This window comes from Bombus fervidus, chromosome 8, assembly GCF_041682495.2.
Source record: "Bombus fervidus isolate BK054 chromosome 8, iyBomFerv1, whole genome shotgun sequence".
NCBI lineage: Eukaryota > Metazoa > Arthropoda > Insecta > Hymenoptera > Apidae > Bombus > Bombus fervidus.
The window spans coordinates 4,248,134-4,270,413 of record NC_091524.1 but is presented as its reverse complement, the minus strand read 5'-3'; the positions used below and the strand labels follow the sequence as shown (position 1 = coordinate 4,270,413).

The following is a 22,280-nucleotide window of genomic DNA, read 5'->3' as shown; positions in this document are numbered from 1 at the left end:
GGAAACCATCGATATTTCTAGAGATTCGGATCTTGAAAACGAGTAATGAGACATCAACGTCACGAACAGTCGGCGCCTTCTTTAAAAGTCTATGTTGCGAATCATGGTACAGCTTCGCCTTTTCACATCAAGCATCAGCGAAAGCTCGAGGAATTCGCAATTAAATTTCTAAAAGTAGCTTTGTGAAAGGCGTCTTGATATTAAGCTTTGAAGCGAAGCTACGTTGAATTTTCTCTCCCTCCTTAATATTTCTACAAATTCCGCGTCATTAATCTCGCCGTTTACTTAATCTAAAATTTAGAAAATTTATTATCTAATCTATCCCTAAAACGTTATCCTTTCTATCGCCTCTAGAAACCTGGATCGATAAGAGTGAATTATCATCCTGAAGATCATAAATTTACATTGCAGCGTTATGAAAGATAAGCGTCTGAGGTTCCATTATTGTAAAGGTATGTACCTAGCATCTCAGGAAGGTACATGTACACTTAAGTACATGACCAATAGGCTAAGCATAAATCAACGATCCTCCAAGACATGAGAAGACTAGTGTTCTGAAATTAATTGCTATACGCTAGTGCATCAGTTTGTATTTATAGTCGTATATTTATGACACTGCTTTCAGGTGATAAATATTGATAAGGCAAACAATATAGCATTGACTAAGTACAGAACATAACATTGTATGAAACTTCATGTTTCACGTTCTGAAATACCGATCTTGAGAAGAATGAGAGTATTTCTTACGCCCTCTGCGATTTACTACGGCGAATATAGGAATTATATCACATTATATCAATATCCAGCAATGGTAAAATGCTATGAGACTCTTTTATCAACTATTGTAAACTAAGATCTCGCAACTTTAGTTATCATGCAACGATAAAAATCGATTTTCCTATATTATAATATATTTTCTACAAACTTAATATTTTTACAATATTTTTTCCTTTTAAACGATACAAATATAAAAGTTGCAAATTCAATCGTTCACTAAATGCAAAACGCTGTCTCTAGTGATGCCGATTTCTCTTAAAGTTGTCCCTAGATGTTCCAATCTTCTCGGTGAATAACTGAGAATATAAAAATATAAATAAACATATATATATTCTGAAATTAAGAATTCTCGAAAGGAATAAAATTCTACGATGAAAATGCTGGACAAATCTTTACCCGCTGAGAACAATTTTATATCCTCGAGGAACAGTTCTTGCCATGGTTCTATCTAACAATTGATAAAGTCGAGCTATCGGTTCGTCGGCAGACACGTGTACCAGATAAACAGTACCGCCGTTCAAAGACCTGACTTTCAATCGGAATTCGCCTGGTTTTCCAGACGGTTCATTGATCTGATGTAGAATAGGAGGCTGAAAGGATTAAAAAGCCAGAAAGATTTACTATTTTAGTCGCCCGATTACAAAAGAATTATATTCTTACTGCATTCCTTCCTGCATTCTTCCTAACTGGTGCAGCAGACCTTGGAGCACGTTGATTTTTTCTAGCCGCATTTTGCTGATGTACTTGAGAAAGCGAAAATTGCGAAGTATCGGCGGCGTTTACCTTCGGTGCTGACCTTGACGTAATGGAAAATCGGGAGTTTGGTAGGCTGGCGGATCTTGATCGCTGCCTGAGAATCTCATCCGCGTTATCCAATCGACTAAATGAAAGATAACGTTATAAAAACAGACTGATATCGATCAAAGTTATTATATGATTTACAAATTAATTTTTACTTTGGCGATAATTTGGACGCTCTATCGGTGGAACTGTGATAACATCTACCAGAGCTTGGAAATCTCATAATACCTTTGGATTTTAAAGGGATCTCCCGAACCGATGTATCGAGGTCTCCATTTTTAGGCGTGTCACGCTTACGAAATAAAATTGTAAGTGAACCTTATGAACGTAGGAGATTCGTTGATTCGTGAAAAAGATTCATAAAAATTACTTTTTCTCTTCGAGTCGATTTCTTTTCGCCCAAACCGAGCTCTGCGTTAATATGCGACTGTAAATGAGTGTCGGAGCAAATATTGTTGTGAGATGCCAAAATTTGGGAACGAAGAACATACATCTCTAAAGGAGGAGCTTCTGAGGGAGTTTTTGGTTTCGTGGATCTATCAATGAGTTTTGTATTCAATCGTAAATCACTGAAAGATTATATATTTAGATTTAACCGAATCTTTATACCTAGCTGTGGCAGGCGTCAGTTCTCTAAAAAGATCAAGATTATATAGGCTATCCTTTTCTTTCGTAAAGGTACCACGACGAGCCGATTTCTGATTATTAGTAAATCTACGAGTGGAAGGTCTAGACGACATCGATGTATTATCAGCCAATTCTTTTCCCAGTCGATAACCTTGGCCAGGAAAATCGGAGTTCAAGAATACTTGATTTCTCTGATCCTCTACCTAACAGAATACTCCTCAAAGTAACACATTTCTTTTTTCTCAATAGAAATTAAAAATGAAATTTCACCTTGAATGGTACACCCTCTGGATAAGTTTCTTGTAATTCAGAAGGGAAATAACCGTCCAAGATATCTCGTAGAAACGATATCGTGGTTGGATCGTTGTAGGATCGTAATGGGCCGTCTTGAACTATCATTCCATTTTTGTAAAATTTTAATGACATGCAAGATGCGGTCTTTAAACAATTAAGGGACATATTATATTATTAAACTCCATCTTGATAATACATGTTATATGTATTTAATTCTTAAATTATCACCAGAAAAATAAACGCTAAGAAATCGCGACTGACTCACAACAGCTGCAAGGCAGAATTGTATCGTAATTATTTCCCGAGCTCGTAACTCATATTCGATATTATTATTCGCACATAACCGGTTCTGTCGATTAACATCAGCTTTCTGTGTTATATTAGAATATGTATAGCATACATCCGGGCCAAAGAATCGACGGTGAAAATTGATACCGACGTTACGAGTGCAAATATCGATGTAACATGCCTATTAGCGTCTCATAGAATGTTCAAAGAAGAAAACGATCACGTAACCCTGTTTCATGAGAACATGTAATATAAAACAGCATAGGAATTCATCTATCTTACCATTCCTGGCAAATTATATAAATATCTAGAATATACGTGTGTGTACGTATATATATATTTTTGTTTTATACTTTATAAATTGTGGGAACTTCAAAAATACAAGATTAAAAAAAAAATAGAATTCAAGGAAGATTCACGTTTAACTCGTTGTAAATTATTTTATACAAGATAAATATTGCTGTGTGAAAATACTGTATAAATAAATATTTACTTTGAAGGTGGCCCCGTTTCCTCTTTCGTTATGCTGCACGTGAACTTCACCCTTCCCAGCGGCCAGGTTCAGCTGGTCAATATTTGCGATAATCTGCTCGTAACAAGTCTCGATGGTGTTGCTAAAAGGCACGGCTAACTGATCATTAATTCGATCGGGTGCCGATCGCTTGAAATAGTAACGTATACTCGATTTACTTGGCTATCGTTTCAGGATGCTTCGAACCGTTCGTATTGCCGACCCAGACCAGACCGTAATCGGCCAAGAATTTCTGTACGAGAATGAAAACACGATGACGTTGAAAGAAATAAGAATGCAACTCTGACAATAAAACGTTTTACGTGCACATGTAATTAACCTCCATCTCGTAAATTCTTTGTTCGAGCATTAAACATCTTCTGTAAAGATATTCCGAATGATCGGCTTGCATGCGCCGCTGCTGCTGCTCCTTCTTTCGTAGTGTTTCTTGATTCTTGCTCTTTGTCTCCCACTCCTTGACCTGTAGCAATTCGTAAATCGTCATAAAAATGAAAGGCCGACAACAACGAATAAAGGAAACAGCGAAGAACCTTCCGTTTCAATCGGGAAATTTCCTGGTCCTTTAACTTTATTTGCTCTTCGCTTCTCTTTAAGTTAGACTGCACCTTCTGCACCTGATTTTCGACCTTGTATAACTGCTTCGTTAATGTATCGATGAATTCGCTCTCTGAAACAATTAGTTTCTATGGTTAGTCAAAAGTTAGAAACATTCGACCTCGAAGCTGGAAACTTGTTCCCATCTTCGACAGGCTAGCAATGACGCGTCAATAACGAATGTCTGTGGATCAGGATAGAATTTCCGATCGCAATTGCCGATTTCCACGACCAATTAAGTTTTTAATTAATCCACTAAAGAGCACGTGATTAGATAAACGAATACAACGATACATGCAACCAGTTACATGTCAACGCCAAACGAGATCAGCGTTTTTATTCTCCTTTATATTCTCCTTGTGTATTTAATTATCTCTGTTTGTAACAAATTACCTTCCTGAATTACGGAGTTTTCCGGTACGTAGATGTTCGTTGGTCTAGCGTGACAATTCCAAAATTTTCTGCCACTGAATGCTGTGTTGGAGGTCTAAAATGACGCATAAAATAGGCCAGGGAAATTCAAGTTGGACGATGACATTGAATAATGAAGGATAACGATGGTTGCGTAATTACCGTTCTATCGATTCTTCTGTTGATATGATTAATGTCTCTCTGACGATCCCTAGACGCCAGGATACTTGCGTTTTCTAACGACGCACTCTGCAGTCGATCTATACATTCATCGTCGTCGACTATGTAAGTTGCGGTCGAGGGAATTCGTTTTAGCCTACAAACAGGTAAGGAAAATGTAACGGCTTAACCTAGAGGTTTCTGTCTGCTCGTTAAAATTATATGTATATCGCGTTAGAATTTTTCTTCTTCGATAAAAAACGGGGATATCATGAAGCATATTTCTTTAACTATGTTCGTAAGTGTACAACATTGAAAATACTTGTGATGCGAAGTAGTAGACGGAGAGCACTTTGCAGGTTTTTTTCGTGGATGAGCGAAATTGTTCGATTGGCTCATCGTGTACGTGACGACATTTAGAACGAGTTTGTCATCATTCACATTGGAAATTTTTATATCGAATTTTCCGAAAGCGATTCCGGATGTTGTATTTAAAGTACACGAGGTGCAGGGAGGGATCGATCGTGAACTCCGCGGTTTGTGACAGTTTATGATCGAACGAACGATCGATGTGAAGTTAACGTCAACCGCTGAAGCGTATCTACCACACACTTTGAATATTTTATTACTGCAAAATTCAGTACGATGGATGGCCTCGTTCGGGGAATTTTAATTAATGGTAATAGTTATAGTTTATGTGGAATAAAAATCCCTGGAATCCGTCGTTAGAAAATACAGGCTGTAAAACAGGAAAAACACAGAACTCTCGATTAGTCAAGGTGAATCGATCAGTCGATAAATCTTCTGAAATAGTTCGAAGCAGTGAAAGTACGAGACCTTGGCGTCAAACAGACTTTGACCTATTTAATGTAAATATATGAATAATTAATTCATTTCTGCGTGAACAAAGAAAAAATGCATTATCATAATGCTATTATAGTTTTTCGGTGAATTCATTAGCGTACAAACGATTGCACAACACAAGTAAACATTTATTCTCACAGTTGTTCCACATTACATAGCATAAATTTTTGCAATATCATATCAAGTGTGCTAACTGTCTTAACTATACTTTCTATTATCTATCAACTATTTCTATTAATTACTTATATCTAAAACTTAAAGTCAAATTTAAAAAAATTGTTATTAACCCCAACGCTTTCCACATTAACACATTCGCTACTGACAACTGTATAGATATATTAAGGTAGGAAATCATAAGATAAGAATTTGGATAATTTGTTTTCAATTATCATGCTTCGTATCACTTATTATTATTAATTGAATGCCTTTTCCCCTTCTTTCCTTTGAGTTATTAATACCCAGTCATAATTTAAGCACGAAAGAAATATTACGTCATCGGTCGTTAGATGACAGAATGAAATTTCATTTTCAACCTTGCTCGCTCAAACACCTCCGCATCTACGTCATTCGGGCACAAAATCGATGATGGACGTTTCGTGATTCGATTTGAAGCAAAGAAGGGAACGCGGCGCCGTGTGACGGCGACGCAACGGTTTCAAATCGATCGCTGCGCGAGCGTATTCGCGCCTGTGTCACGTGATCATTACGCCTCGGTACGACGAGCTTTCCAGAAACGCCGTATCGTTGTACGCCGTGATTCTATGCTGTGTAGGTGAACGTGTGTTTCGTGTGTTCCGTTTGAATGTCAGTTCCAAGTTCTTGTGTGCACGATCTCCTCTGCCACCAAAGAAATGTTGGTGAATGCGTGAAGCTTGGCGGAACATCCGCTCTCGGATAAAAATGTGAATCAGAACGAGGACCGCGGAATTCAACAACTCTTGGCCGGAAGTAAACCTGACCGGGGTGAGTCACTATCACGATCGATTGTTTTCTTTCCCCTGTTCTCCTTTCTGACTACGAAGGCCACGGCCACGTGCCGCATCCATCCCGAGAACACCGTTCTCGTACGGACATAACCTCGAAATCACGGGCAAGCATCAGTACGACGAGGTTAGAATCCATCGAACTATTGATATAGTAGTTATATTTCGAGAATTTTTATTTATATCAAACGATTAGTAGATGAAACGAAATTAGTTCCATGGTCATCGATATCTTGGATGATGTAACCTGTGGCACCTTCGTAACAGACTAATTACGTGTCAATCGTCTTATGACTGCTGTGTTGATTATCGAGATTGCCGGTCTTGCTGTATACACGATGTTCTCGAATGTTTCAGTACCTATAAATTGTCCATTATGTATGTATGTATGTATTGAAGCATAGGTTTTTATTTATAACTAGACAGAATGTTCCATAATCTTAATCCCAGTTTATATACATTTATAATTCCTAATCCTTCATTTTTCTTGCAGTATGAAATCCTTACGTCAGTTACAGGAACAGGATAACTGTGTGTGAAATTAACTAGGCAAGAGAAGTTGAAGATCGTGTTCCTGTTACGTTTCAATAATACAAGCTCCACATTGCATGTTTATTTTCCGTCACTTAGATAAGCAAATAGACATGTTGCTTTCTGGAAACCGATAAATCGGAGAATTGAGGTCAGTCAATAATGTCACGAGAACTAGTCACATGTCTAATTTGACGCCGCGCCGGCCGGTTCAAGAATTTCCATGGAGCGAACTGTGCGACCCGACTTACTCATACAGCTTAATAAGGTCAACTAAGAAATAATTAAGCTTAATGCAACCGAGAACAAACTTTAGCGTATAAATATTTCTTCCACCTCATGCAATAATCGGGTTTGGTTTTCAAACAGATATTGAATTGATGAAGTTGAGGAACAATCCTATCTTTTTCCCTCTTCACGCTTCTTTATCATCGATAATTTTTTACAGTTGCTTTTTTATTGCGACAGATTTTGTTAGTTATGAAGCGCTGTGTTTCTAAAGCTTCCATTGATCCAGATCAATTATGGAAAACAGAAATATAACAGAAAACAGAAATATAATAGAAAACAGAAATATAACAGAAAACTTTTAAGGATAACATGCAGCTATATACTTAGTGAAAATAAATATTATTATTACATCAACGTATTACATCAACATATTTAGACAAACATCCTTACTATGTAGTGTTTGATAATAAATATATTACAGCATCTATCAAATGCTAACAGTGCATTTCTTATTAACCGTATGTCGTTTGACGATTAGAATCGATTTCTGCTGTTTCTGACGACATGGCGCATATGAAATGAAACATCGAGTGACACCTGTTGTACATAATGGTCTGTGTGTTCAACGCAGAAAGCAAACGAATAGCACGACTTCCACGTAGTCAGTTGGTTAGTTAATCGATCGGCGAAAATTGACCCGCTCCATGGTGACGACCTTGCGATTTCACGAACGCCGCTCGTGGCGTTCAAGTATGACCGAAAAAGAACAGTTTTTCATCGGAATCATGTCGATATCTCGAAAAATTCAAGGGTCGTGTTCTCTCCTTTTTCTTATGTTATCGTACCATTGATAACTTATTAGGAAACAGAATAAGTTTTATGTATCAAATATTTGAAAAGATTTTGTCATAGTATAAATAAATAAATAAATAAATATATATATATATATATATATATATATATATATATATATATATATATTACATAATCGTAACGTTTCCTAATGCTTGATCTACGCCTCTATTTTTACCATCATTTTCAATATTGTTAGTTTTCAAACATTTCCATACCGGAAGACTCATGCATGCAAAATACATTTAATTACACTCTCTTTGCTTCGTTAATCATATGTTTAGTTCATGCACATTACCACAATACACACGGGCCTTTAAATTTCAAATTGTTCCAGTTCAAAAGCGAAACACGTGTTCTATAAAATTAGGAACGATCGCTGGGACGAAGGCATGGATACAATTCTACGCCAAACAAACTGATTTACTAACTACTCTCTTCATGTTTCATATATACTAACTACCTTCTTTATGCTTTACGAGTATTCCAAATGGAAGGAAGTTCATTGAAAGTTTCTATCGTGCGTTACTGTGCGTCTAGTGATTCTCTAAATGCAAAAGGACTCGGGACAAGATCGGCCCCACGATACGCGAGCGGCGACAAATTTCATCAAGTTTCATAATGAAAAGTAATAAGTAACTGGAATGATCGCATGGTTCGCCTTCGAACTCCAATTAACACCTATTATTCTTTGTCGCATTGGACATTGTTTACTTGATCGCGTTGACACGACATCCGGGCAGAGAGGAGCATCTCAACGCTATTTCGCTATCAACCGAGCTATCATAGCATAAAATGTCATCGTTATTGTCAGGTTTCTTTGCTCGCGGTGAGCTTGCAATCCTTGCGGACTTCCTACCCGACAGACAGTCGATTAAAACGAAGCGGTGGTGGGGCCTGGAAGATAGTCAATGCCTCGTGGTCTGGTCGCCTTTCAGTGTCGGCTGTTCGTTCTTCTCGTCCGGGATGATTCCTTCGACTCTTCAACGTCTCTTTAGTCTCTCTGCTTCTTGACGACTCTAGTTTTTCTGCTTCTTGACGCCAGTCATCGAGTATTGTGATTCGTATTTATCAGTCGGAGACTTTCTTTAGTTTTGTTTCGACGTGTCTCTTCGAACGGTAACTCGAAACCTCTATTGTTTCGCGTGTATTCTATTGTACTGAGTATTTATTATTATTGCGTAGATTTGCGTACTTCATCGCCAAGAATAGAATCCGCGATAAAAATTTTAATTGGATAATCTTCCAACTTATTACATTTTGATTCGTTCAATAATCTGTGAGATTATTTTACTTGAGCAATGAGAGTGGGCGAATTGATAGTGTTGATTTATTTGCGCTCGCCTTCGTATCATTTGTAAAACAGGTAAACCATTTAAAAGCATAAACGTTGCTGTGGAAAGTACAGGTGTGCTCGTGGCACCGAACTCATTATTTCGTTGGAAGTTGATACGAAATTCGTCGTTTCGGTGTAAATACTGTCGACAAGAGTGAACATTGATCAAGAAGATTTGAATTGACCACGTGTTTCGACGCTGTAAGTAGCCTGTTTCTCGGTTCATCGAAGAACTAATGTGAATTTAACTTCGCGATTCTAAATTCACTGTAATTTATAATAGAAATAATTATCTCTTATTTCTATAATAGAAATAATTAAGAAATAAATTACAGTGAATTTAGAATCGCGAAGTAGAAATAATTTATTTGTTTAGATAATAATTAATTTACTTTATATATGATAGATATAATTTATAATAGAAAGCTGTGTTAATCCGATTTGCGTCGCATTTGTGCTCATTGCTTGGCTCCCTAAAGAATAAACGTAGTAAAATGTAGTCTGTATCCACCTGGAAGAAATGTACTTTTATAAATGTACGATTACAAATCGATTGAATAATTCCTGAGATTACCTCAAACACAGACATATTTACGTACAGGTACAGACATTTGCACTTTATAATATTAATATAGAACTGTAATCGAATTAGATTACGATGGACGCGATTACTTATCTGTTTATTCAGTATTCCGTTCGATTTCCTTTAATATTCTTTTATTTTTCGCAGACAGGAATCGTGAAAACGGGAAAAAAATTTCTACGAATAACAAAATTTTATTTGATTGTTTGCAAATTTTTTCGCCTCATCACTATCCTGCTTCGAATGTTGGAGTCTCATGAATTTGTCAAATCAACTAGCCGAGTGATGTTATTTCAGCAGTTTTGACATAAAGATAATACAATATCAGAAGGAACCGCGATTAAGATTTTGATGACATTGCTTATTTACAGCTATAGATAATTTTAAGAAATAAATGTTTCATTTCGCCTACATCAGTATTTCAAATGAAAACAGTTCTTAAAATTTTTTAACAAGAAATTTCGCCGTAGTCTCTCCTTATAATGTTATTGAATAACCTAAATGTAGATTGAATATCATAAAAAGCGCAGTTAGTAATTCAAAGAACTATTCGCATTAATTAATCGTAACTCAGGATGCAAAAATGATCCAAGCGATACAGAGGTTGATTCGATACTCAGGTTGCATGCTATATCGTGGATTGTCCCACCGTGAAGCATGATACATCGTGATAATATGTAACGAAGGATTGTTGTCAACAATGCTCGATTGTGTAATATCAATAGAAGAGCAGAACCCATGCAAAACCAGATAACAGGACTATGTCACTCGAGCACGTGTTATTAAGCACTCTGTATAGGAACAAAGATATTATGAAAACTCATCGTGATTTCAATACTGCAGCTTATTATGTACGAGTATACTTCCTGTGAGAATGCATTTGTGGAATGAATCAGATGCAGAAATCTGGTCGCTGAGAAAGGCACAAAAAATATACGACATTAAATGTTATTGCTTTCATTCTTTTCTAGCAAACCGAGCTAGTCGTAAACAAATAAAAAATTATGCTAACATAGTAATCAGTAATATATTTATAATAGCTTAGTTATTATATATATAATATACTTATTGTTAATCAACAATATATTTCATATAGTTGTCTTCAATTATCCCTTAATGCGATTTCAATTAAAATCGTTTCATTGTAAACAAGCTAAGTGCGAGGATGCTATGTACACGATTGTTACACAGTCATTACAGAAAGCGCAATACAATTTGAGAAAACGTTCCCAGGAACACTGCGGCAACGTTTCCTCGAAAAGAATATTTCAACGCGGTTGGCCAACGCATAAGCTTTTCTGCTTTGTCTAGCAGTTCAACCTTCGATAATTCGCGAGGGCGGTGGATCTTGAATAGCGTTCGTCGGATGCCGTGTATATGAGTTCCGTGTAGGAATTTCATTGTGCCCTAACAAGCACACTATTAAATTCTGGACGTTTCATTCCTTATCGATCCCATTTCTTTAATAAAGGCGCGTGACATGAGCTAGTCAAAAAAACTAATCGTTAAGTAAACAGAAGTCGAAAACGGGCTTCGTTTGTCATCTTACATATGTTTTGCAAAATACCATTTCCATATTCATTTTGGGTCGTATCTATTTTTATCTGGAAGAAAGATAAATAGAGACAAGGAAAATAAACGCATATTGTTACCAGGGAACGTTGAAGCAATAATCGCGAAGTTAATTAAAGCCAGCAACTGCCACTCTGTACGGCGTTTGTATAATTACAGTCGAATTATGTATAATTGTTATGCGAACGGGACAAGGAATCTTGATGAATGCATAATCGTGAGGAAGTTACATAAAAATGTAATAAATCTTTATAGATCGATACGTTGCGAGGAATTGCTATATCATTGTACCGTGATCGATGTAAAAGTGTGTAGATAAACGATTGCACAGTTTCACGTAAATCGATTATGTACGTTAATCGGTTAATAGACAGTCTGATTGTGGTATGATAATGACGATATAGATAGAATGAATATAATGCCTAAATCGTCGAAGCGATTTAGAAGTAGTGTAATGATGTCCATTAATTCTTATTAACATTCCAGTGATCTACCATTGCATAATTCTTTCTAACAACCGCCCAGGCTCTATTAACGTATAATATAATTTGATTAAGATCTAATTCATCTAGACATCAGGAGATACCTTTGATTGATCTTTAATTAATCTTATAAATATCAACGATTTAATTTTTTCACGTTCTTTTTCTGAATCGCAGGTGCTCCACGACCAGATACTTTTCAATGGAACAGCTATCAACCGGCATAAAGATGGAAGATTCACAAAGGTAAGAATGCTGATCTTTTTACTCGTCGATGCAACAGAATAGCTCGTGGTTGATTGTAACATCCAGTAGATGAGTATGATGCTGTAATTGTTAATCATTAAATACCCACTGTCATTAAACTGGATTGTTTGCCGCGAGTCGTGTATCCTTACGTCACATGAAGAATAGCATAGAGAGAAAGGACGAGTGTGAACACCGAGTCTATTTTAAGATCGAAGAATAAGTAGATTCGGGCGGCCATCTGTCAGACACGCCGACTGAAAAATATGTTTCTCCTTCGATTCACTTTGATCAATTCTCCTGGACTGGTATTCTTGCATGAACAGAAACGTCTCTTTAACACGATTCTGCGTATCCAAAAAATTCGACAAAGAAACAAGTGAAGGAACAGCTGCCTTCGCTAGGATATTTCGTTGTCGACAATCTGAATCTACTTTTTTTCCGATCCCATTTGGCACATAACCGTCGTCGTCGAGACATTTCTTTCTTTTCTTTTTTTTTATCTCCTTCTTTCGTTCTCTATAACTCAACTGATTCCTTGGTTTCCATATAAAAATATCAATTGTATCTATTACGCAGATACGAAGATCATACCATATATAAGACACGATCACCCTGCAGCCTGCGAAAACTGAGAGGTAAAGGACTCTTCAAACTATCAAACGTAAAAAAAAGGAAAAAAAAAATTTTTTGTGAAATACAGTAGGAGTTTCGTGTGAAAAAATGTCGAATCGTTAGAAAAAGGGAAAGAGAGCATTTAAAAAGCTCGAGCTAAGGCGATAGTACGTGGATCACAGATCATGCTCGCGTTTCCAGACTTGGTGCCGGCACGGGTGGTGCTCTATATGCTGTCGTTCTCGGGATTCACGGTCTCGTTCATGATGAGGAACGATATCAACATCGCCATGGTGGCGATGGTGAAACCACCATCCACGACATCGGATACCAATGTTACGGTGACGTCCCAGTATTGTTACGTAACGCCGAACATATCGTTCACCAACAACAGCGCACCGATCAGACTTGAGGTAGTATTATTATGGATAAATAAGAAATCGTTTATCGTGTGGATTCTTGAGCGACTTGGCGTCACGCGAATGTCTTTTTAATTGCAAAATCAACGAGACAAAGTCAAGGTCGTATACGTCTATTACGAACGAACATCGTTTCTTGAAATGTGCCTTCAAAGAGAACAGTTACATACAAAGGAACTCTTACAATATTAAAATTTATAAAGTTCTTCATTTATTTTTGTCACGTCGAATCTTTGAAACATCATACATATAATTATAACGTTGATTTTTTTTTTCTAACAAGTCCATAGTTTGGTAGATGCTTTGCTGTAATGGCGGCACGTAGCATGAGTGCATTACGTAGATCGTATCGATTACGATTGATCTTAACCAGGAGATTAGAAATGTTGTCCACGTAATATTACGTGGCCGATCCTCTTTGCGAAAAGCGTCGAAGTTTTATTAAAAATAAAACTTAACTGTCGTGGTAAATTGCGCCTTCGAGTTGTAATCGACATGGTGATTAAAACTGATATCATGTTACGCTTACTATATATCAGGAAGTAATTAGGCAGGTTGTTCACAAAATACGTGCCTTTTTACGTAATTGTGATAGTTTATCAAAGTTTATCAAATTCAGTGATAATTACAACCGGTTGGCAGCGTCATTTACAAAATGAGTCAGTAAAAATGATCACCTTAAATAATTCATTACCTATTGACTGTATACAAATACTGTTCGAAATAGGACGTATTGTATTCAAGAATTAAAATTGACGAATTAAATATTGTTTATATATATATATATTATTAAATAAATGTCTGAATAGATTTTCTAATATTTTCCTAATATATTTTTTGAGATATTGAGATGACCTTTATTTTCTTGGTACTTATAGTGATTTAGATGGTGTTTTGGGACACTAGTTAATCCAGCTGGATATTCTCTATAGGACAGTATCAATCTATTTATATCGGAAAACCATTAATTTAGCATTCAATTAATTGCATCAATTTGACAAATTTAGCGTATGAAAGACAAGGAAAAACGCGAAGGATCTTCGTCCTTCATACATTAAATTTGAGAAATCGTAATCAAAATATCTGTTAAACTAATGGCCTTTCGGTATAAATAAGTCTACAAACTTTCTTGTAGAAAATATCCAACTGGATCGACTAAGGTTAAAATAAATATATGGTACCGTTTAAAAAATTACATGTTACCTTAATACCCCAAAAAATATAAGATATTAAAAAATCAAGCTGTATTCACCCAATCAGTTCCATCGAATAAACAGTGAATTTTATTTCAAACATTTCTTGATAAAGCCAAGAATATGGTTACGAGTTATGTTAGGTGATCATTCTTACTGACTCACCCTATATAATGTCTAATCTCAGATGCAATTTTTTGCAGAAACAGTATTGAAAACTGTATTCATAAAATGAGAAACAGGTATTATCTTTTTACGCAGGATCAAGGGGAATTTGATTGGAGTCCAACCATACAGTCAGCCATTAGTAGCTCATTCTACTGGTGTTATATCCTGTCACAAGTAGTCGGTGGCGTGTTGACGCAGTACTTTGGCACGAAGACAGTTTTTGGTGGTTCGCAGCTGATCACGGCGATCTGTAGTTTACTGATGCCCTCTGCAGCGGGAATTCATTATGGAGTTATGATCGCGCTGCGTAGTATACAGGGCATTGCTAGTGTAAGTCTCCTTTTACGGTAAAAAAGAGAAATACATGGAGGTATAAAGAATCTTGCATGAAAATGAAATTCGATCGAAGATCGATGATCGATGATCTGTGTTATTATGATCGTCCGAAACATGTATATTACGTGTGTACAGGGACTCACGTGGCCTGCGATGTACGCCATCGTCGGACACTGGATTCCTCCAGTGGAACGGTCGCGTTTCATGTCTTCCTTCCAAGGTGAGTGCCATCGTCGCTAATAACATTTCTTCTTGTGCATTGTAGCGAAATTTCAACACGCACGACGCCGGAATCACGCGGATCTAATAAATCCAATTTCAATTTCGTGTCTGTTCATCGTTCTTTCTTTCTGTTTTTGCTTTCAACGATAATGCACTAATATGGTCTGACGCTTCTTTCAGAATACGAGAAGCGGAAGTTCTAATGAGAAACACATTTTATCCTGTTCAAAACGAAAAAAAAAAAAAAAAGAAAAAACACGAGAGAAATAAACGAAAGATTTTGTTCTTTTCAGTTAAAATTCACGGATCAACAGATATGCTTATGTGCGTGTCAGTCAAATTTTCTATTAAGAAATAAACGGTTCTTTCATTTTGTTGTCTGATTGCTTTTTAAGCTCCACGTGGTTGCATTCGCCGGACCGAGGTATACTCAACAGCAACCGCTCAACAGCATGAGAAAGGCCGAGTATACTTCCAGCTGGTTGAATCAGTCAGGCTCGGTGGCAACATGTTTTATGTACACGCTAATATTTCTCATCGTTATCCATTTTATTCTATGCTAGTTCTGCCGCCACGGAGAATCTCGTACACGCCTCTATTCACGACCGACCGATACAGTTATCATCCTTCTCACTCAAACTTTCCCGGAAACGATCGATAATGTTTTTTATGTAACGCAACGATATAACATATAGCGATGTTTCATGTCGTCTTCTTTATTTTTTCTTTCTGTTTGTTTTCATTCGCGTCTTAACGGCCTAGCCTTGGTGCGTGCAATATCTCTCTGCTGTTGTCGATTACACAAATCGTCCATGTGGAATGTCTTTTATTTTGCTGATCGCACGTAATACAATCGTTATTTTTTGATTACAATTGATATATGCGAGTTGACGTATCAGCAGAGGGACGGAAGATCATATTATTTTCTATGAAACACTGTACCATGTTAATAATCAAGGCTGGATTTCAAATAAAGAAAATTATCTTGAAAGAGATTCAAGAGATTAGAACGATCCAGTTTCTATCAAATCTTGCACGATGAAAAGAATAATATTTTGCAAATTTTATTGTTACTCGATAGCATATATAATATTATTCAGTTGTGGATGAAACTATGAAACGACTGACTATCCTCCTGAGTTCGATGATCTTTTAATAGGTTGTGAATATCGATATTTTGAACAACTCTTTCCAGTGTATATAAGCGCTGAACTCACTTGAATGACACGATCGTCAAACCGATGTTGACACATATGTTACAGATGTAACAGACGCACAGTTGCAGGCAGAATTCATTATAGTGATATCGGCAGTGTTTTGCAAATATCTTGGAAATTAAGAAAGTACAGCGCTTATATGTATAAGAAGAAGTTGCTCGAAATATCTGTTTCTACAACGTATATAAAAATCATTGAAATGGAAGGAAGTCTTTCTACAGATGGATCCAGTACTGCAATAACATAAAAACCGTTAAAAATAGATTTCAACGGTTAAGAATGTTCCTTGGATTCTTTTTTTTCTACAAACATCATGTGTTTATTGAATAGTACTCTGTAACCTTCTAAATAGTTTCGCCAAAAAACTTGTTTAAGTTGCGTCACTTTTGAAGTACATATGTGTGCGAAGTGTTAAATGAAATCAACACTCGGTCTTACCTTTTGGTTCTTTTCATTCTGCAAAACTGGACAAATATACTTTTCTATTTGAAAGAAAAGAAACATAAATCTACGTGAACTTCCTTGGCATATCAATTCGACATACTATTGATCGTTCCAATGAATCAAAATGTTATTGAAAATATCCAGTGAGAAGAATGTCGGTATAATATACGTATATGCGATATCGCGTAGGTTCGTTGCACTTTGCTCTTGGCTCTTGATATATTTTCAGGTATAGAAGTTTCATTGTCCCACTGTAGCCAGCATCGTCACGTGCGTTCATCCTCATCCCGTCATACTAAGTCTCTACTTGAATCGCTTTACAGGGTGAAACGCTGTATATGTATACGCCACCGCTGAAGAGCGATCGTCGCCACGCATGAATCGTACACGAGCCAAGGCGAAGCCATTCGACAAGCATCATGTTTCAGCTTCCTTCCGGGTCGTGGGGTGAGCTACTCCTAACATCTAGATTATCTATATTCAGGGTTCAGCTTCGGCATTGGGATAACCTATCCACTGTGCGGATTCATCATCGCGCATTTTGGATGGAGAGCGGTCTTCTATACGACCGGCACCATCGGTACCGTCTGGTGCCTTTTCTGGTACTTCTTCGCCTTCGACACGCCAGCTGCGCATCCCAGAATATCCCAGCAGGAGCTACGATACATACAAGGCAGCGTAGTAAATCAAGTTCACGCAAGCGAGGTAAGTGATTGTTTTCGCCACTACGATATCCGAGTCTCTGTGCTACTGCGAAAAATTACTCTATTGATTAAAAATTGGATTGGACCTGGGATTAATTTTTTTAATTTTGAAAATCAGAGCTTTCTCTAATTATAAGCTTACATTTTTTAAAATTCGTTAAGTTAAACGTAAGTAATGATTCCAAACTTTTGTTTAATTCAACAAATTTTTTATTATTCGAAGAGCATGCCGGTTCCGTGGAGTTTCATTCTCAGATCCTGGCCAGCATGGTCTATTGGGATTACCACATTCGGAAGGATATGGGTTCATTACATCTTCATTATATCTGGACCAATGTACATGAAGACAGTCCTAGGATTCAGTATCCAAGCGGTATATGTCTAAAACGCTTTTTTCACACTTTGTTAAATATCATCTTCTTATTATGAATTTTGCTATTGTTTTAGAATGGAGTGCTGTCTGGTTTACCGTTTATCTGTAGCTACTTCAGCTCTGTTGCCTTCTGTTATATAGCTGACGTTCTCATGACGCGACAGATTTTGTCGTTGACGAATGTCAGGAAAGTTTTCACCGCCTCTTGTACGTATTCTATAAAGACCACCTCAAACTTCAAAAATTCTTGTTCACTACGAATCAACTAACACTGGAATTGTTTGTTCCGCAGCGCAAGTAATTCCCGGAATAATGTTAGTGTTGATCGGCTATCTGGGCTGCAACATTGTTCTTGTTTTAATGGTGTGGTTCATAGCCGTTACTCTGATCACTGCTGCCTACGCAGGGGCGATGGCCAACATCGTCGATATCGCACCAAATTTTGCTGGTAAGTCACAAACTAAAAGTCAATATTACGAATTATATCCTGTAAAACATCTCTTTATCGTATGACTTTTTGGTACCAGGTCCAGTATTAGCATTTGCACAGACAATTCACATGACCGCCAGTTTCTTATCTCCAGTCGTGGCTGGTCTTCTCACAGAAAAAAGCGTAAGTGAACATTTTATTTTATTTTAAGTCCCGCTCCCTTTCATTCTTTCCATATAAATTTCCCTCGTGTAAGATGAATAATCGTATTTAGATTTTCTACATATTCCTGGATTGTCTTAACTCCTTCGCCTTGTAATAATCCACGAATTCTTCGTTCGTAAGCTTTCAATCAATACATTTATCATATACCTATAAAGAAATCACCTACTCATGAATAGGTTAAGCCTAGTTTCCTCGCGCAATATCTACAACAACTAGTCTCCGTACGCAAAAATAACAGAGAATTCTTTTCACAGCAAACTCTGGACGCATGGAGGCAAGTGTTTGGGGTAACTGCATGCGTCGCGTGTGGCACTTATATCGTTTACCAGATTTTCGGTACGGGTGATATCCAAGCATGGAACTATCCCGACCAAAAGTATCCACAATCCATTCAAGAGGATTCTCAGCCTTTAAACGAATCGCCGGAAAAGAACGGGAAAATTGTCAAATCCCGATCAAATACTTCCGAGGAAGCGTAACGTAATCGACGTTCACTCGTTGAACAGAAGAAGAAAGCACACGAGCTATGTTTCATATTTTGAACAGCTATAAATATGTATTCTTTTGTTTGGTTCTTGAATGAGAGGCAATTTAAGATTATATACATATATAGGTACATACGTACGTATATATATATATGGGAAATATGTCTATTTTTTTCGTAATATCTCTGTATCTATGTAAATAGAATTGGTAGTTGGCCCGTATCGAGAGAGAAATGATATAGCACTCAGGGTAATATACATTGTAATGTTTCAAAGAATATTTTTATGAAAATGTGTCGAATAATGCGCAAACGCTTCGGTTCTCCTCGCTCCTTCTTGCGTTTGACTTTACGGAAAGTTGTATGCCAGAGTGAAAGCACAAAAGCGATATGTTGATCTACATCAGCTTCAGTTCTCGCGGTCAGAAACGATCATTTTTTCTGCGCATCTCTGTGATCAAATTTTTCCTTCGTATCCCAACTATCGGGTGAAATAGATCTTGTCCAAGCAACAGTTTCTAAAATCAAAACTGGCAAAAATGTAATATTCACTTGTCAGTCTCAAACTAAAATTTTTATATATAGAGCAATAATTGCATTCAATTTGCAACTCTGAATTGAAGTTCTTGTGAACAGAAGACTGATGCTACTAGATTTTTTATGATATACGAGCTTGCCTAATTGTTTGGAAACCGTTGCTCTTTACAGTCGTACTTGTTGAAATAATTCTCTCTACTTGAGACTTAAAGTTGACTTAACTGTGAGGTTCATAACTTTGACTTTTTTTTATCGTAAGGAATATTATCGCGTGCTCTAGTGGATTCCACATTATTCCCTCGTGAAATCGTTCACCTGTAATTAAGAAATTATCGTGAAAAGTAATTTCGCTCTACAACTTTGCCGGTGATATTTTAGTAACCTGTTAGATATAAGGAAAGAAAATAAGCTGTTTCTAAAGATTTCTTGTGATTTGTACTTAGGCAATGTTCGCAGGAGCGTCACGAATGTTGAACGTTAGATACGTCCGTGGAATAATTGTAGTACAATGTGTAAAATGAAAAAAAGGGAAGACAGAAGAAGTTATATACACTATACTAATTGATGCCTTGCACTCAGTACACGGCTTTCGTTTACTTTTATTAAATGGATTTCAAAATGGTACTTACGTTCTACGATATGTTAGTTTCATCACTTTATATCACTTAACGTTTTACTAGTCACATTTCACTGCAAATTTCAACATTTAAAAAATGGATATGTATCCAAACAAGGAAAAAGAAAGGAAAAAAATGTTATGTAAAAGAATGAATTTCTCGTGCTCTCTTTTAGCTTGATACTTAATGATTCCATTCGTGTAATGTATATCTTATTAAGGGACGATATTTTGCAAGTATTGTAATTTTAATTACTTTTATATTGGCGTCGTTTAGATTACGATGAGCCATACTTTTCTCTTTCTTATTTATAAGTACATTAAGTTAAACACGAATACTTAATCTGTAGGGAACGAGTAATTAAAAAATATATATTACATACATTGCGCAAAATTTAAAGATTATATATTGCGCAGAAACTTAAAATGAAAGCGGCCCCTCGCATTAATACGTGTACAAAATGAACACGAACTACACGCGTAGAAAAACAGCCGCTTTATCTTCTATTTGAGAAGTGAATAACCTACGTATACGTTTTCGTGTTTCTCGTGTGCTATTGGCGCGATCGGAAATTGTAATTCCAGAATTGTAATTTAAAATTGAGTCGACACACTGTCCGCATGAAACACAGCATGCATAAAATCTCGATAATTTTGGTCTTCAAAAGTTTTGATAATATCGATGGACCATGAGCGTCTTTTTTTTAAGCAAATCACATGTTATTTTGTAACCAGATCAATCGATCGCCACGAAATTCATGGCACGAATTATTGATACAGATATAAAAATAAATGACAAAAATATATGATTACATATAATTTCAGTAAACACCGCATTCTTAATTGTGAAACCTCTGCTGACTCAGAATAATCATGCGATTACCAATTCAAAATTTCATATTAATTCTATTTACGTAAATTCTGTATAATTTTTGTCGTTGAGTCAATTAATATCAACAATTGTTTGCGTCACATGGAATTATCGCACTCTGATCCTAAGATAAATCGGATAATAAACGAAGTCTTCAAATACATGTTGACGTTGATAGCTTCGAAAAAAATGAATCTTTTTCTAAAAAAAAAAGCAATCGAATGATAAGAGTAATGCTAACGACCCGGGGAATATGACAAAAAATGAAAAAAAGGCGTTTATCTGCTCAAGATATCGCGATGATATTTGCTGCAGGTACTCATTGAGAATAGATATCGTATTGGAGAAAGAAAGTAGTTCGGTAACTCGTTTGTTACTAAAAACCGATCAACGAAAACTGGCGAGATTTATGGATCTTCGTAAAAAAGGGTATTTGCGTCTTTTAATAAAAAAACTTTTTTTGAGTTGCTTCGAAAAATGCACGAGAAATCATAAAACAAACGCATTAACACACAGACCTATGGCTTCACGATTTTTCACAATTTCAAAAATAGATATACGTGTTAAAAATAGTTAACAACACATTCTCCAATTTATATTTAAATTAGCTTTTAGCTCTTCAGTTTCTCGCTCCTAGAGTACTTAATACATATAATACGGAATTTATTTAACGAAAATCAATTGGCGATTGCTACACCCGAATTCACGTTTAATCTACCAAAGATATCGTATCATCGTAATACGACGCAATTGTAAAATTTGGCTACTCCGAGGAATCGGAATTGGATCAATCTCACCTCAGTTTGTTTATATTACCACCTATGAAAGCAGGCGCAAGAACAATTGCGTGATGAGCCAAAATCTGCATCTAGAAGCTGCATCCTGGACCTCTAATCCAGTGGCGTCATAACTCGATAAGAGTAACTGGAACCAAACAAAAGACGTAAATGGTATAAACCGCGTAATATTGAAAATTACCTGCGACACGAATGCTTGTTTGTCATAATGTAGAGCTTCCTTGAGTGGCCCTTGACGTCAGAGACCGTCAGCACGAAGATTAGATATGAACCGACCCAAATATCTCGTTTCGTGGTGGTAGTGAAACGACAGCGGTTAAGCGAAATGTCGGAAACAGGACAAGAAAAATGTGGAGAACTCGCGAAAATATCAAGGATAGAAGATTCGTGCGTAGGATGTGAATAGTCGGTTTTGCTATTTCAGGCACAGGCTGTTCTAGGTCAAGAACGCACGATACGTTAAAAC

General features: G+C 36.6%; 2 protein-coding genes across 6 annotated transcripts; one reads left to right on the top strand and one right to left on the bottom strand.

Annotated features, from left to right (window-relative positions):
• Nucleotides 1-893: 893 nt before the first annotated feature.
• LOC139989828 (uncharacterized) lies at nucleotides 894-22,250 on the bottom strand. Of its 2 annotated transcripts, none has more exons than XM_072008476.1 (14): nucleotides 21,996-22,250; nucleotides 4,487-4,640; nucleotides 4,307-4,400; nucleotides 3,850-3,986; nucleotides 3,639-3,779; nucleotides 3,478-3,551; nucleotides 3,281-3,401; nucleotides 2,476-2,643; nucleotides 2,188-2,408; nucleotides 1,949-2,114; nucleotides 1,734-1,870; nucleotides 1,438-1,657; nucleotides 1,174-1,367; nucleotides 894-1,073 (listed from the first exon to the last, which is right to left on the bottom strand). In XM_072008476.1, exons 1-14 carry the CDS (start codon nucleotides 22,019-22,021, stop codon nucleotides 983-985), a joined length of 1,944 nt encoding a protein of 647 aa, XP_071864577.1. In that variant the 5' UTR covers nucleotides 22,022-22,250; the 3' UTR covers nucleotides 894-982. The 2 variants fall into 2 exon arrangements, with proteins under 2 accessions (XP_071864577.1, XP_071864576.1); XM_072008475.1 differs by lacking the exon at nucleotides 21,996-22,250 and adding an exon at nucleotides 4,806-5,639.
• On the top strand, nucleotides 5,988-20,975 carry LOC139989832 (sialin). 4 transcript variants are annotated; one of them, XM_072008482.1, is made up of 12 exons: nucleotides 5,988-6,310; nucleotides 12,095-12,163; nucleotides 12,743-12,801; nucleotides 12,980-13,191; nucleotides 14,652-14,888; nucleotides 15,030-15,114; nucleotides 17,262-17,482; nucleotides 17,705-17,854; nucleotides 17,929-18,061; nucleotides 18,147-18,302; nucleotides 18,382-18,467; nucleotides 18,764-20,975. In XM_072008482.1, exons 2-12 carry the CDS (start codon nucleotides 12,120-12,122, stop codon nucleotides 18,986-18,988), a joined length of 1,608 nt encoding a protein of 535 aa, XP_071864583.1. In that variant the 5' UTR covers nucleotides 5,988-6,310; nucleotides 12,095-12,119; the 3' UTR covers nucleotides 18,989-20,975. The 4 variants fall into 4 exon arrangements, with proteins under 4 accessions (XP_071864583.1, XP_071864585.1, XP_071864584.1 ...); XM_072008483.1 differs by lacking the exon at nucleotides 5,988-6,310 and adding an exon at nucleotides 8,904-9,481; XM_072008484.1 differs by lacking the exon at nucleotides 12,743-12,801 and having other exon boundaries at nucleotides 5,992-6,310.
• Nucleotides 22,251-22,280: the final 30 nt, after the last annotated feature.

Excerpts from the sequence above, each read along its gene's own strand:
- LOC139989832 (XM_072008482.1), top strand. The coding sequence starts at position 12,120 with ATGGAACAGCTATCAACCGGCATAAAGATGGAAGATTCACAAAG. Across the intron at positions 15,115-17,261 it reads TTTCATGTCTTCCTTCCAAG|GGTTCAGCTTCGGCATTGGG; the intron begins GTGAGTGCCATC and ends ATCTATATTCAG. Across the intron at positions 18,062-18,146 it reads GAAAGTTTTCACCGCCTCTT|CGCAAGTAATTCCCGGAATA; the intron begins GTACGTATTCTA and ends TTTGTTCCGCAG.
- LOC139989828 (XM_072008475.1), bottom strand. The coding sequence starts at position 4,882 with ATGAGCCAATCGAACAATTTCGCTCATCCACGAAAAAAACCTGCAAAG. Across the intron at positions 3,402-3,477 it reads CATCCTGAAACGATAGCCAA|CAACACCATCGAGACTTGTT; the intron begins GTAAATCGAGTA and ends CGTGCCTTTTAG. Across the intron at positions 1,368-1,437 it reads AGAATGCAGGAAGGAATGCA|CCTCCTATTCTACATCAGAT; the intron begins GTAAGAATATAA and ends TAATCCTTTCAG.